Source organism: Castanea sativa, chromosome 3 (assembly GCF_040712315.1).
Source record: "Castanea sativa cultivar Marrone di Chiusa Pesio chromosome 3, ASM4071231v1".
Lineage (NCBI taxonomy): Eukaryota > Viridiplantae > Streptophyta > Magnoliopsida > Fagales > Fagaceae > Castanea > Castanea sativa.
This window is the reverse complement of record NC_134015.1, coordinates 53,707,841-53,721,526: the sequence shown is the minus strand read 5'-3', so window position 1 is coordinate 53,721,526 and position 13,686 is coordinate 53,707,841. Positions and strand designations below refer to the sequence as shown.

Here is a 13,686-nt window from a genome sequence, read left to right as displayed (position 1 = left end):
ATTTATTACATGTCACTAAAAAAGGTTGAGAAATCTAAATAATTAACACTAATTTTTTATGGATTTTATGTCAATTATTATCAAAACAACTAAATATGAGGAAGAATGTCATATTATTATTATTATTATTATTCCAAATAAAAATAGTTTCTTATACAATTTTTTTAAAATCATATAAATTCCTCTAATATAAATAATTAATGCACAACTAGAGATAATTAATATATACACTTTGATAATGCAAAGAAAATCAGTAAGCTGGATACTTCGGACTTGAAAGGACTACTTGCTCTCTCGATGGCCTGAAAAAGAAAGAAAAGCGATCAAAGGTGACCGAGGTCGCCGGCCAAAAACCCTACAATGACAAAGTTAGTTTTTTCTCTATATTTTTGGAGTTCCAACTTTTTTGAGAAATGTAAAAACGTACATTTGTTTTGTCTGAATGAATGTTTATATAACGTCTTAAGAACAGTTATCAAACTTGTAACCTCTCTTGGATTTGAGGAGGTGTGAGTGTGAGGGTTCAGAGATAATTTCCACAACTGCTTGGGAGTTACATATTTCTCACCTAACTGTTATTAGAAGTTATGCGTGTAATAAGGAGTTGTACTACATGCTCAGAAATTTTCCTAAGTGTCTAAGGTTCGTCCAGGGGTCCTCGTCCTAAGGACTTCTAGCCGAGTGTACCTTGCATCTAAGGGAGGTCTTTCCTTTATGGACGACCCTTTCCATGGACGAGATTCATGATGACCCTAGACGACATGGTGGGGTTCTTGTGAAACTTGACCACACAAAACCTCATCCAAACATCTTCCTGCATGGATGAGCTTCATGGACGAGGTTCTTACAACCTTCGATTGCTTGGTTATCCTGGACGACCTCCATGTACGATTATTGGAGTTTATCCCCCATCACACTTATTTAGTTGTCTAATTCAATGAACTAATATATACTTAGACATATAAATGTAAATTTTATTGAGATGGAAGTCTAAATAAAGAAAATCACAAGGAACGCGACACATGGTAAAAGTATATAGATTACTCTTTTTTTTTTTTTTATAGAAAAAAGTATATAGATTACTCTAATATAAATAAATAATGCACAACACAACTATAGATAATTAATATATGTTCTCCTGGATGAGGTCGTTGTTATATATATAATTAGATTTTATTATTCAAAAATACCAAAATTAGACTTATGATTTGTAATTAAGTTGAATTTTTATTTTGGTCCTTAACACTTGCTTTATGTTTCAAAATGGTTTATAAAGTTTTAAATGTATTAGAATAATTCATAAACTTTTGTTAATGTATTTGTCCTTACCTACAAGGATGGATGAAACAACCTAGGTGACTAACAGTGACATTAAGTTATTAATTTTGATGCCAATTGGGATGCCACTAATTAGCTTGTAGTTTATGATCCACAAAGACAGTTGGGTGAAATGACCCACAGTCATTTATTTGTACTAGAAAACCGTATTCGTTGTGGGCTAGATAACGTACACTTATAGAGCGTTAAATCTTACAATGGGAGAAAAACCTAAGAAGCTGATGGGTCATGGGTGGTTAATAAACCATGAGTGACTCAACCCATCTTTAATCATTAAAAATCTAACTTTTGAGATGAGTTCAAATTATATCTTGTGTAACTCTAAAAGAATTACACATTTTCTACACTATTGATTTTTACTAAATTTAACGGTGAAAAAAATACCCATATCAAATTATTATTACTCCTAGAAATTAGTAATAAATTACATTTACTTTCCAGCTTTTATCTTAAATAATAACAATAATAAATAAAAATCTCTCATCATCATATCTCTCTTCCTGAATCTTCATCTCTTTCTCATAAGCACAAATGGCTTCCCTCTCTCTAAAATAATAATAATGATAATAATGAATAGCAGCCGGTACCTATCCTAAGGCCATTCTTCGTCAAAGGCCCACAATCTTGAGAGACAGAATACAAATATACGCTAAGCATCCTTTCTTATAGTCTTTTGATGAATAGTAGTTTTATGGCCTTATAGTCGAGGCTAAGATATGGAGCCAATCTGAAAATCTATTGTTAGTACCTTGAATGAATCTATTGAGGTTAATGCGTTTGAAGTTAATTTGAAAATACAATTGAAGCATGACAATTGCAGAATGTGACATTAATAGTGGAGGTGGTTAGTTTGGTAATGTTTTGTTTCTTGTAATCTTTTTTAGTTTTTCTGTCCTTCAATGTCCTTTTTTTCCTCTGTGCAACACTAGTAGTACCAACTACCAAAAGACCCCAATCTCTCCATGGTTAATTCTTGTTCCAAAACTCATCTCCCATGGCTTGCTCTGCTGGGCATCAACAAAAACCTCCCTCCCTGCTTTCTCACCATTGGCGCAATCGCCACCACTACTTACCCCTTTTCATGGTCCCGAAATTTGTCAAGCAAGTCAAAGTTGATGGAAGCAGCTTATGAGACAAAGATTCAAAAAAAAATAAAAAATAAAAGAGAGATGAAGAAAAAGAGAACAAGGCAGGAGAGACTTTTTTTATATATTTATTTATTATTACTCTTTAAAAATAGTGGAGAGAATTAATGCAGTTAATCACTACTTTTTAGGACAATAAATGATATGGCTATTAGTGTTTTTCCTCCGTTAAATCTAATAAAAATCAATGGTATAGAAAATATGTAACTCTTTTAAAGATTTTTTATTTTGTTTATTTTTATTTTTATACAAGATAGAATTCCCCTCTAACCTAATCTAAGTGTATATATGTGTGAAACTCCCTCCTGAAGACTTGAATCCCGACCCTTACTCTCCATCGCACCAAGGTGTGCGGTGGTAACTCTTTTAGAGTCCAAATTTTCAGTCCAGCTCTTCCTGCTCCACTATATACTCTACAAATAAAAACATACCACATGCCTATCTAATTTATTAAATGCTAAATTTATGTCTTCTATTATTTCAATTACCTAAATATTATGGGGCTATTTATTTATTTATTTTAGGAAATTGAAATAATAGAAGGTATAAATTTAGCATTTAATAAATTAGATGGACATGTGACATGTTTTTATTTGTGGAGTATACAGTGGAGCAAGAAGAGTGTAATAGAAGATTTGAACTCACTCTTTTAAACTCTCTCTCTCTCTCTCTCTCTCTCTCTCTCTCTCTCTCTCTCTCTCTCTCTATATATATATATATATATATATCATTTCAAGTTACACCTAGTGTAACTCTACAAAAGTTACATCTTTTATATATATATATATATATATATATATATATATATATATATATATATATATAATTTCAAGTTACACCTGGTGTAACTCTACAAAAGTTACATATTTTTTAAACCGTAGATTTCTAAGAAATTTAATGGTTAGAAAATCACTATAATCAATGTCATCATTAAAATTAATTGTTTTCCATATTAGCTAACCTAATTAATTTAAAAGAATATTATATTATTTTCTTTTCTTCTTTCTTTCTCTCTCCTCATTAATTCATCCCTAACCTTGCACAAGTGCCTATTCTCAATTATTGTTGTCTTGTCATATGGTAGGGATTAGAATTTGAAATACAAACAAATTCTGTTCACTACAGATCAAATTTTGATAGTTCAATGTTATCATAATCTTTACAATTAATTGTTAATTTTGATAGTTCAAGAAGGATGTGATCCCCCTTCTCGAAGAAAGAGCTAGGCTACTGAATAGCTTCCATGACATATGGTATTCACCATTAATCAAGAGTCGAGATACAAAAATATAAAGATATCCACTTCCTTTCGTTGGAAAATTTATTTAGAAAATTTTTGAGTAACTATGGAAGCAAATAGTCATAACTAAGAAGTGCTCATAGTAATATTCACAGCTTTGTTTGTGACAGTGAAGCATAGTCCAGGAGTAGTAGAAGCCTGAATACCTCAAACTAGTTAACCTTAAGTGATTAAAGCATTTACAAAGTTCAATAATCGCATATATTAATTGCTAGACTTTTATTCAACAAAGTTGCACATAGTGGTTGACGGAAAAAATAAAAATAAGGTTCAATGCATCTAGTAGCTTAGCTCTAGGATTTTTTTTTTTTTTTTTTTTTTTTTTTTTTGGGGGTGAGGTGGGGAAGGGTTTGGGGGATAAGTCACCTTCTTTAAGGTGACCAAGTTGCTGACAGTGTGATATTATCACAAAAATTTGAAGATTTATGACCAAGAAATTATGGACTGTCAAAACAATACTCAGTTCCTCCAGTTAAAGTCAAAAATTAGTATCTCTTGTTTCATTGCTGATATCCACAGCTTAATTGACTAATATTTTGGAGATAACCAAATAAAATTGAACTATCAAAATTTGATATGCAACTCAAGAACATTGAGAATATGCTCTTGTGCAAGGTTAGGAATGAATTGATTAGGAGAGAGGAAGAAAGTAGAAAATAAAGTAATATAATATTCTCTCAAATTAATTAGGTTAGCTAATATAGAAAGTAATTAATTTTAATGATGACACTGATTATAGTGATTTTCTAATCATTAGATTTCTTAGAAATCTAAGGTTTAAAAAATGTGTAACTTTTGTAGAGTTACACTAGGTGTAACTTTAAAAAGTTACACATTTTTTAAATCTTTGGATTTAAGTAGATCCAACTGTTAAAAAAAAGACTATAATTATTACAAATATTCTGATTAGAATCTAATTAATTATCTTTATTTATTACCTTCTAAACCTAACTCTAAACCCAAAAAAAGTTTGACTTCTGACTCTCTCTCTCATTTATGTTTCTCGTTCTCTGTCTCTGTCTCTTTCTTCTCCACCACCTCCACAGGTTGTTGAAAACAAAAAACAAAAAAAAACCAAAATGGCGTACAAAGATGTTGTTGCTAGCGTACAGCCATATCATAAGCAATTGGTTATATATATATATATATACACACACAAAGATGTTTCTCTTTCTCCGTCTCTCTCTCTCTCTCTCTTTCTCCTCCACCACCTCCACAGGTTGTTAAAAAAAAAACCAAAATGGCGTACAAAGATGTTGTTGCTGGCGTATAGCCATATCATAAGCAATTGGTTATATATATATATATATATATATATATATATATATATATATATATATATATATGTATGTATGTATGTATGTATATATGTATGTATATATCATTTTACTTAGTGGTCTCCTAACCTTTGTCTAAATAATTCTACTCGTTATCTATGACACATTGTGAAAACTCAATAAATTGATAGTGTGGTTGATTGAACCTAAGATTTCCGGGCACATTCAATAGATATACATTTAATTTTGAGAGTGTCAAATTCTCAATCTAACTATTACTAGCTCCAATGACCATTGCCAAATGCACAAATGACAATAGTAATAAGATCAATATTCATCCTTTTGTTTTCTAGAACAATACTACATTTTTTTATTCATCCACAAGAAAAATCGTTTACAAGAGTAGGTAAATGTTAGGTGGAACATATGCCATCCAGACCAACCAAAAAAAAATGATAATCTAACTCTCCCAACCAAGGCATGGACTACCCCCATTTCCTTCTCAACCAACATGAGAGAAAATACAAATTTAATCTTTTCAGTTGGTCTATTGAATAAATTTGAAATTTGTATAAGGTGGTTAATTTGGTTCCCAATCATTATTATTATTATTATTATTATTATTATTATTATTATTATTATTATTATTATTATTATTTCCAACTGGTGCCGTAGCTTTGCATTTAAATAAGAAACAAAATGATACAAACACAATATCATACTAGGAGGCAAAGTTTTACTTAGAAAATAACGGAGAGTACATGCATCTTTATTGGCATTGAGAGAATAAGAAAAGCCTACCACCACTCTATAATATGGTTTCACTAGGTAAATCATGTTTGTTAAGAACTATCTTCAAATCTCGATTTGAGAATTAATTTGATTGTAGATTTTAGTGGAGATCTTTGATAATGCATGTCTTTCAGTAAATAAAGCCAAAATCTACTCTCTGGGTCTGGGAAATCATTAAATCAATATGGAAAGCATTAAAGGGTTAAATGTGATTTTTGTCCAGGTCTATAAGTAACATGACATGATTAGGATAAGGACTTTAAGGTAAAGAGCCTATTAAATTTTTTTTCTTCCACCAAAAAGGGGGTCAAAAACAAAAAAGAGTATTAAAGATCAAAAACAAAAAAGAGGATGGAAGAATTAAAGACCAGACTCTATCTCCTTCTCAAAAGAACAAGAATTAAATTTTGTGGTTATAGCATAAAATTTAAGATACTTTTTTCTGTTTTTTGAGAAGAAAATTTAAGATACTTCGTTATGAAGTTATGAATAAATAAATAAGAGATATTGTTGCTGTTTCCTATTTACTTAACAATTTAAGTCTCTTATCGTCAAACTAAAATCATAAAAATAAATTTTGTGGTTCTGGCATAAGATTTAAGATACTTTGTTACTAAGTTTTGAACAAATAAGTGAGAGGTATTGTAACTTTTTATTTGATTAATGGGTAAGGTCTCTTATAATCAAATAAAGGATTTAAGTTTGAATCTAAAAGTGTGAGTTTCAATTAGCTTAACTGGTAATAAACTTCGTATTTAGTTTCTATCTTTTACATCATATTTCAATTTGCTCATGTAATTTACTCTAAATTTTATATATAAAATAAATAATTAAGATAAAGGAATTAACAAACCAAAATCATAAAAATAAGATTATATAATTGTCTATTCTCAATATTCTCTATTGAAGTTGCATGATTCTTATCCTTTGGCAGGCTTTAAAGATATCTTAATGACTTTCACTCCATAAGCTTATCTTATCCTCTCTAAATATTTCATGCAAGAGAACATAAATGCTTCTAGGTCATTAGGTTGATGCTGATCCACCCACACCAATTGCTGATGCACTTGTCACTTGTGAAGTGTGATAAATAAAAACACCCACTCTGCCACAATTTTCCAAAGAAATATGCCAGTTAAAATGTGGGCCATTTGACTAGTTATGGGGCCCCACACCATTAGAAGGGCCTTTGGGGTTGGACTCATGGTTTTTGTTAATAATTTGGAGCCTAGTGTGAGTAGTGACTACTCTCTTTCTTTCTAAAAGGTGTTGGCTCTAATGTTAGCTTGGTGCTAAAAAATTAAAGACTCATTCTTCCTTTCTCAACCATTGCATTTGGGCTACTTTGAGTGCCTAACCACCCTTAGCTGTAGGATATGTCTTCCCCTAACATAGCAATGCCTCAATTATTGTAGAAAAAAGCCATGTTCCTTGTTCGATCTATTGACCATGACTGATAAGATCCCATTAAAGGATTTAGGAAAATAGTTTTTTATTTTATTTTAAAATATATATGCAATTTGGATTTTCTTCCCCCATTTTCTTTGTGGAAATGATATCGTTAAAGTAGAAGAAATTAAATTAAATTAAATTAAAAACGCAATTTGTGCCGACAACCGACATATTTTGCGAAAAGCCCTTTAATAACTTTTTTTTTTTAATTAAGTTTAGCATATTACAATGAACCCATATATAGTAAGGTGTTTCTAGTAAACTATACCTTATACTAAAAAAAACATTAAATTAAGGTTGCAACATTTGTGATACAAGTAAGATTAAGATTTCTTTGTTTGCATTCCAAGTAACTTAATTCTTGACTGGGATTTGGTTGTGATATCTTTAAATATATTGATTTATTAATTTACTATCATAAATTCATTTAAAACTTATTGATCATTATGCCCAAGAGAAGTTGAAAGTGTTCTATTTTGATATAGTTAGGGTATTAAAATAATAATTAAGTTTTTGAGATCAAGTGGTAATTTATTCAATATTAGAATAAATGGTCCTAAGCTCAAGCGATGTTTCTACTCTACCTCTCACCCGGGGCGGAACTACATAGATCCTTAGAGTCCCTCCCAAACTTTGCAAAAATTGAACTGTCATCCTTAATTTAGCTTAAGTTTTAATATATAAATGCCTCCCCAAAACACTTCTCATATATCTTCTATAATCTTATTACATTAGTTAAAATTTTATCTTTGGCCTCATTTTTGAAAGAGACTGTGTCTAATTCCACTAGACACGCTAATATATAGACATGTGTATTCAATGAAACTAGACGTAGGACACAAACCGCGTCCTTAAAATCCTATTCCACCCTTACCTCCCACGTGTTTGAATCTAGTATCACAAGTGCAGGGCTACCCAAATTATATTATGCATAACTCTGTCTAAATCAATGATATTTTCAACGAAAGTATTTCGAGTGCTTTATTCTAAGTGTTGTGATATATCACTCTTGTCGGATATCTGGAACAGAAATCAGAAGTGAGAACCAAAAAATCCTAATAAGAAAGAAAAAAAAAATATATCATCTACATGCACAAAGCCACAAACATAGCTTGGTTGACTGTGATTCTCTTAATCCATTATTTAACCAAAAAGAAAGAAAGAAAAATGTTCTTCAATCTTCATCCCAATTGGTTAATCCATCGAAATCCCGCAGTGTCCTGTTTCAAAACTGTGTGTCATCTTGGACAATGCGCATGCTGTTTGATGATGACATAAATGTCAGAGCAATGTTTTTTAAGCCATTAAGAACTTCTTTGACTCTTTGAGTACTAAGAGTCATATCTCTATTCTACACAGGCCTAGGGCTTTGAGTGTAACTCACACTTTCTCTCATCATATTATTCTTTTGTAGGCGCAGCATGCACAATTGCACATTATAGAGAACCCCTTTTTTTTAAGTTTTTTCTTCTTCTCTCAAATTCGTGGATGATTTGAAATGCACATGAATTCTTATATGGAGAAGAATATTTAGTCTTGGATGCTAATGAAGCATGATTATCCAGTGGCCTTTATTAGAGACATAAACGACAAAAGCATCACATCTTACTTTGGTTCAACTTGGATGGGCTACTGCATTTCTTTTCTTTTTCCTAAAAGAACTATATATTTCAAGTGAAAAAAAAAAGTGTACCTTTTGTTAAAAGTTTACCCTTAAACCGGTTTTGGAAGAAGATTATTAATCGATAAAATTACATGTATTTTGTTTGGTACGTAACTATTTAATGAGTAGTTTCTAAATAAATAAAAAACTATTTAATGAGTCAATGAATAATATATTTATAGGACAGCTCAAGGTCTAAGTCTAAAGCCCCAGCTACAAAAGGTTCTCACATTTATTATAAAAAGGACCCTAGCTCCCATGGTAAAAATGAAGCCCAAATTTTATGATGATAATGTTTTTACTTAAAAAAAAAATGTTATAAACCAATTTTCCCTTATTTAACATGTCTTTTAAAATATTATACTAATAGAAACTTGATCCAATCGAAACCATAAACTATTTAGAAGTTTTTGTAAATGTGTGAAATTATCAATGATCATGATTAATTTCCTCTAACAAATTAAGATTTTAATTTTTGTAAACCAATATCATGCTTGGTAAATTTTCAATATTATCCACCTAATCTCTCAAATGGCCACATACCAAAACAATATTTGTCTCTCTCTTAACACCAAAATCAAAATTAAAAATTAAATTTCAACTTTACTTAATCATGCATTGCTTCATATCTAAGATAAAGTAAACCTTATTTAAAAAATAAATCATTTTTTTTGGTTAAATTTTATGCTAAACTATGATTGTTGATTCTCTATAGGAAATTAATCTTGATTTTCTTAGTATTGAATAAATTTATTTAGTGTGCGTTTGGCATGAATGAAATTTGTCAGTTTATTTTACTATTCAGCTTATTTTTGCTACTCTTCATGGGTTCCATTGCACTTTTTGTACTATTCATGGGTCTAACTGTACTATTTCAGTTAACTTTTATTTTTATTTATAGTACTTTCAGCAAAAAAATTTCAGTTTCAGCAAAATAAGCGGATCCCAAACAGACTCTTAATTGATAATTAAAAATATAAGGTACTACTTAAATTTTTTTGACATAGACCTCAAATGATATTGAGTTGGTCTTTTACGTGTGAATAATATTATGAATCACCACAATGGGTTGGAAGAAATTTTTCCAAACTAATTTAAAGGAAAACTTTTTTTTTATTTCAATCATCTCAAAAATAAAGTAGTGTTTTTTTTTTTTCCTTAGCAAAAATTGGTTATATAGGAGTTGCTCTTTCTTCATAGAAATTCCATCATGAGGCCAACAAAATTTCAGAAAATTGTAATCAGGTTGAAGGCCACACCAATAAAATGTCCATTTTATGTATGTTTGAAGTCCATTCAATTCTATTTTTTTAAGAGAACTTAAATATATAAAAAATTAAATAAAATGAGAAAAAGTTTTGTTAAACAAGCCTTATAAGTCAAGCATCACTCTGTCCTAAAGCAAAACTTGTTTAATAACGAAGTCACAAAATGTATTGATTTTAAAGCTTGTGAATTTTTTTACATTAAAAAAAATTAAAATAAAAACAAAATGTAAAATTTTGATAGATGTTTATACATGGGATAACATGGCATGTCGCCGCATTAGAGCTATGTTTTTAACACGTGTAAGCGTGAAGAAATGATAAGTAAAAAGTGGGCACAAATCAACATACTTTACTTCTTATTAGAGCTACCCCTTTGTCAACATTTTCAATTTTGTTTTTAATGGTGACATGCAATCTTTACCTTTATTATTATTATTATTAATATTATTATTATTATTATTATGGTAATTGTTCTTGTTAAAAGCATTCTTTACTTTTTAATCACCGTGCTAATTAAGCTTTTGCAAGTTCAAGTTAACTTGAAGTTAGGTTTCAATTTGCCATCATCATCTAATCTTATACTTGGCTTATAAAATTAGGCTTTGTAATTAAAGGTTCTTCTCCTACTTCTAATATGTGTCACAATCTGAAATCACTTAAAATTTGGCACATAACATGTTTTAGTTGAAATCAAAGCAGGCCATAAAAGAAGGGCAATATTTAAAACAATAATTGAAATAAACTGTTGAGAGTTTTTCATAAAAATTGCCAAGCAAAATTTGGTAGGTTGTCAAAAACTAAATCATGAATTTGGCAATTCAGGCAAAGGTGATCAAATTCATAGCCAAAAACAGATAACCTTTTAAAATTTTGAAACAGTTTAAAGATGTGGATGGTACAATGATAAGGGCAAAACATGAGCAAAGATGGTGGAAAGGATTTTAGGTAAAGTAGACAAGCCATGTTAGAGGTAACACACTATAGTGGGAAAATCATACACTGAAGAAAAGAAAAAAAATGCAGAGCATGCAGTCTATACCTGGTGCTGAAATGTACTTTTTGTACAATTCATATACACTACTGGGCATGAGCCACGTTTCAGCCTAGGACTGATTTACAAATAAAGTGATTTGATTTCAAGGAATATATTCCTAGTCAAAAATAATTGAGACAAAAATTAGAAAACAAATATTACATGGGCTTGTATTCATGTTAGTATATAACAAAACATGTTTTTGGAGTCATTACTATAGTGCTTGAATATTGGTCATTTCGAGCATCAATATACTGCAAACACAGTAAAATTTTCAATTTACTGAGATGGTAGATTCTTATTGATACAAGTATATATTAACTATAATATATTGCTTGAATAATTATGAAAGTATTGTAAAATTAGTCTTGTCTTATATTGTATTTGTATTTACATTTAGCCCTTGGGGCAGTTCATACACAGTTGTATCCAGAGCCCCATATTCTCACAGCACCTGCACATTTGTCCTCTCATTTCTCATTACAATAAACCATCATCATCAACTCCATTATATTGTACTACCATGCATCATCATCAACATCATATATCTTAAACCCTCAACTTGCTTTTTTTCATTTTTTTTCCCCATTCATAATCAGACACACACACACATATTCTTGATTCTCCAAGCCCTCTCACTCACCTTAACAAAACCCTAACCCCCCAAAGTTCCAACCTTTAACCCTGACCATCATCATCACCAAGCCATGGACTTTAACCCCACCACCCCCACCTCCCCAACCCCAGATACAGATGCTGAAACCCCACCACAAACCCAACCTTTCAAGTCCTTATCTTTCACCAATGGCTCACTCAAACGCCACCACCCTCTTCCACTCCCACCACCAACACAACCACAACCAAAACCAAAACCACAGCAAGAACCACCCATGTTAGTGTTCTACAAAGAATGCCTCAAAAACCATGCTGCAACAATGGGTGGTCTTGCTCTTGATGGTTGTGGCGAGTTCTTGCCGTCACCCAATGCCACTCCCTCTGACCCAACTTCACTAAAATGTGCTGCTTGTGGTTGCCACCGCAACTTTCACCGCCGTGACACTGACACTGTCCCTAAAGTTTTCAACTTTCATCACCAACTCAAGCTTTCCTCTCCAAGGTCAAGCCCAAGCACAAGTCCAAGCCCAGTAAGGTCACCACCACCAGTCTCACACTTACCACCATCACAATACTACTACTCATCAGCCTCATCCTTACCACAAATGTTGCTATCTCTAAGTGCTGCAGCTGAGCCCTCCTCAGAGAACCCACTTGGGAAAAAGAGATTCAGGAGCAAGTTTACACAGGAACAGAAGGAGAAGATGTTTGAGTTTTCTGAGAAATTGGGTTGGACAATGCAAAAGTGCAATGACGGTTTGGTGGAGGAGTTTTGCAATGAGGTTGGGATTGATAGGAAGGTCCTCAGGGTTTGGATGCACAACAACAAGAGCACTTTGAGGAAAAAAGAGATGGGTTTGCTTGGTCATCATAGCACTGTCAGTGATGGTACTGCTGCTTTTTGCTGCAAGAAAGAGATTGATTACAGTGTTAATGTTCATGTTTCTGCTAATGGGTCTTCTCCTTCTTCTTGATTTGATGAGAGAAAAACTGAAAAAAGTTTGTAACTTCTTACTTTTATTTTTTTGCCTTTTTCTCTGATTAGTGGTACTGATTACTCACTGTTGATGTTGGAGAAGATGAACAAGAGAGAGAGAGAGAGAGAGAGAGAGAGAGAGGATAACAATTAAAAGGACTAATTTTTCTTAGTATGATTAATTGGTCAGTTAATGGAGGTTTAATTAGTTTCTCTATGAATGGCTAGACTGAGTATTGGTTTCATTTTTCGTGACATCTTTGTTTGTTTACTTTCTTGTATGGGTTTTTTTTTTTTTTTTTTTTTTGGTCTCCTTTTGTTCAATTTGATCCTAATTATGGGCACCATGATATTGTTTTGGATTTATATGGATGATTTGCCTAATATTATCCAATAGGTCCAGCTCCAGCCCCATACTTATTTGTCCAAAATTGGAGCTTATCAATTTTTGGATGCAATTTGTTATGATTTGTCATCTGCAATCCTGTCTTTATTCATTTAAAGGGAATTCCTACTTTTGCAGGAACGTGCACCCTTGTCTTGTTGAGAGGGATAATTGCACTATGGGGTTTGGTGCACCTTGACAGACCCAAACCCCTAATCTTGTCCATATTGTTTTCTTCTGCATAGTTTTTTTTTTTTTTTTTATGTGAGTTTGCTGCATAATTTTAATGGTTGAGTAAAAGTATAATTTATATAGGCACTCCTTATTATTTCTTTGGCAGTTGGCTACTAGGCAAGTTATCACCCTCATATTCTTTATTTTTTTTAATAAATTATGTCTTAAATTATAGAACTCAACAGTTTGTGGAACCAATATTCAACCA

At 31.6% G+C, this 13,686-nt stretch overlaps 1 protein-coding gene across 1 annotated transcript; it reads left to right on the top strand.

Moving 5' to 3' along the window:
- The first annotated feature begins 11,683 nt into the window (after positions 1-11,683).
- LOC142627390 (zinc-finger homeodomain protein 11-like) lies at positions 11,684-13,114 on the top strand. Its single transcript, XM_075801241.1, has one exon. It carries the CDS (start codon positions 11,976-11,978, stop codon positions 12,855-12,857), a length of 882 nt encoding a protein of 293 aa, XP_075657356.1. The 5' UTR covers positions 11,684-11,975; the 3' UTR covers positions 12,858-13,114.
- Positions 13,115-13,686: the final 572 nt, after the last annotated feature.

What these genes read in the sequence shown, in the direction of transcription:
- LOC142627390 (XM_075801241.1), top strand. Translation starts at nt 11,976, where the DNA reads ATGGACTTTAACCCCACCACCCCCACCTCCCCAACCCCAGATACAGAT.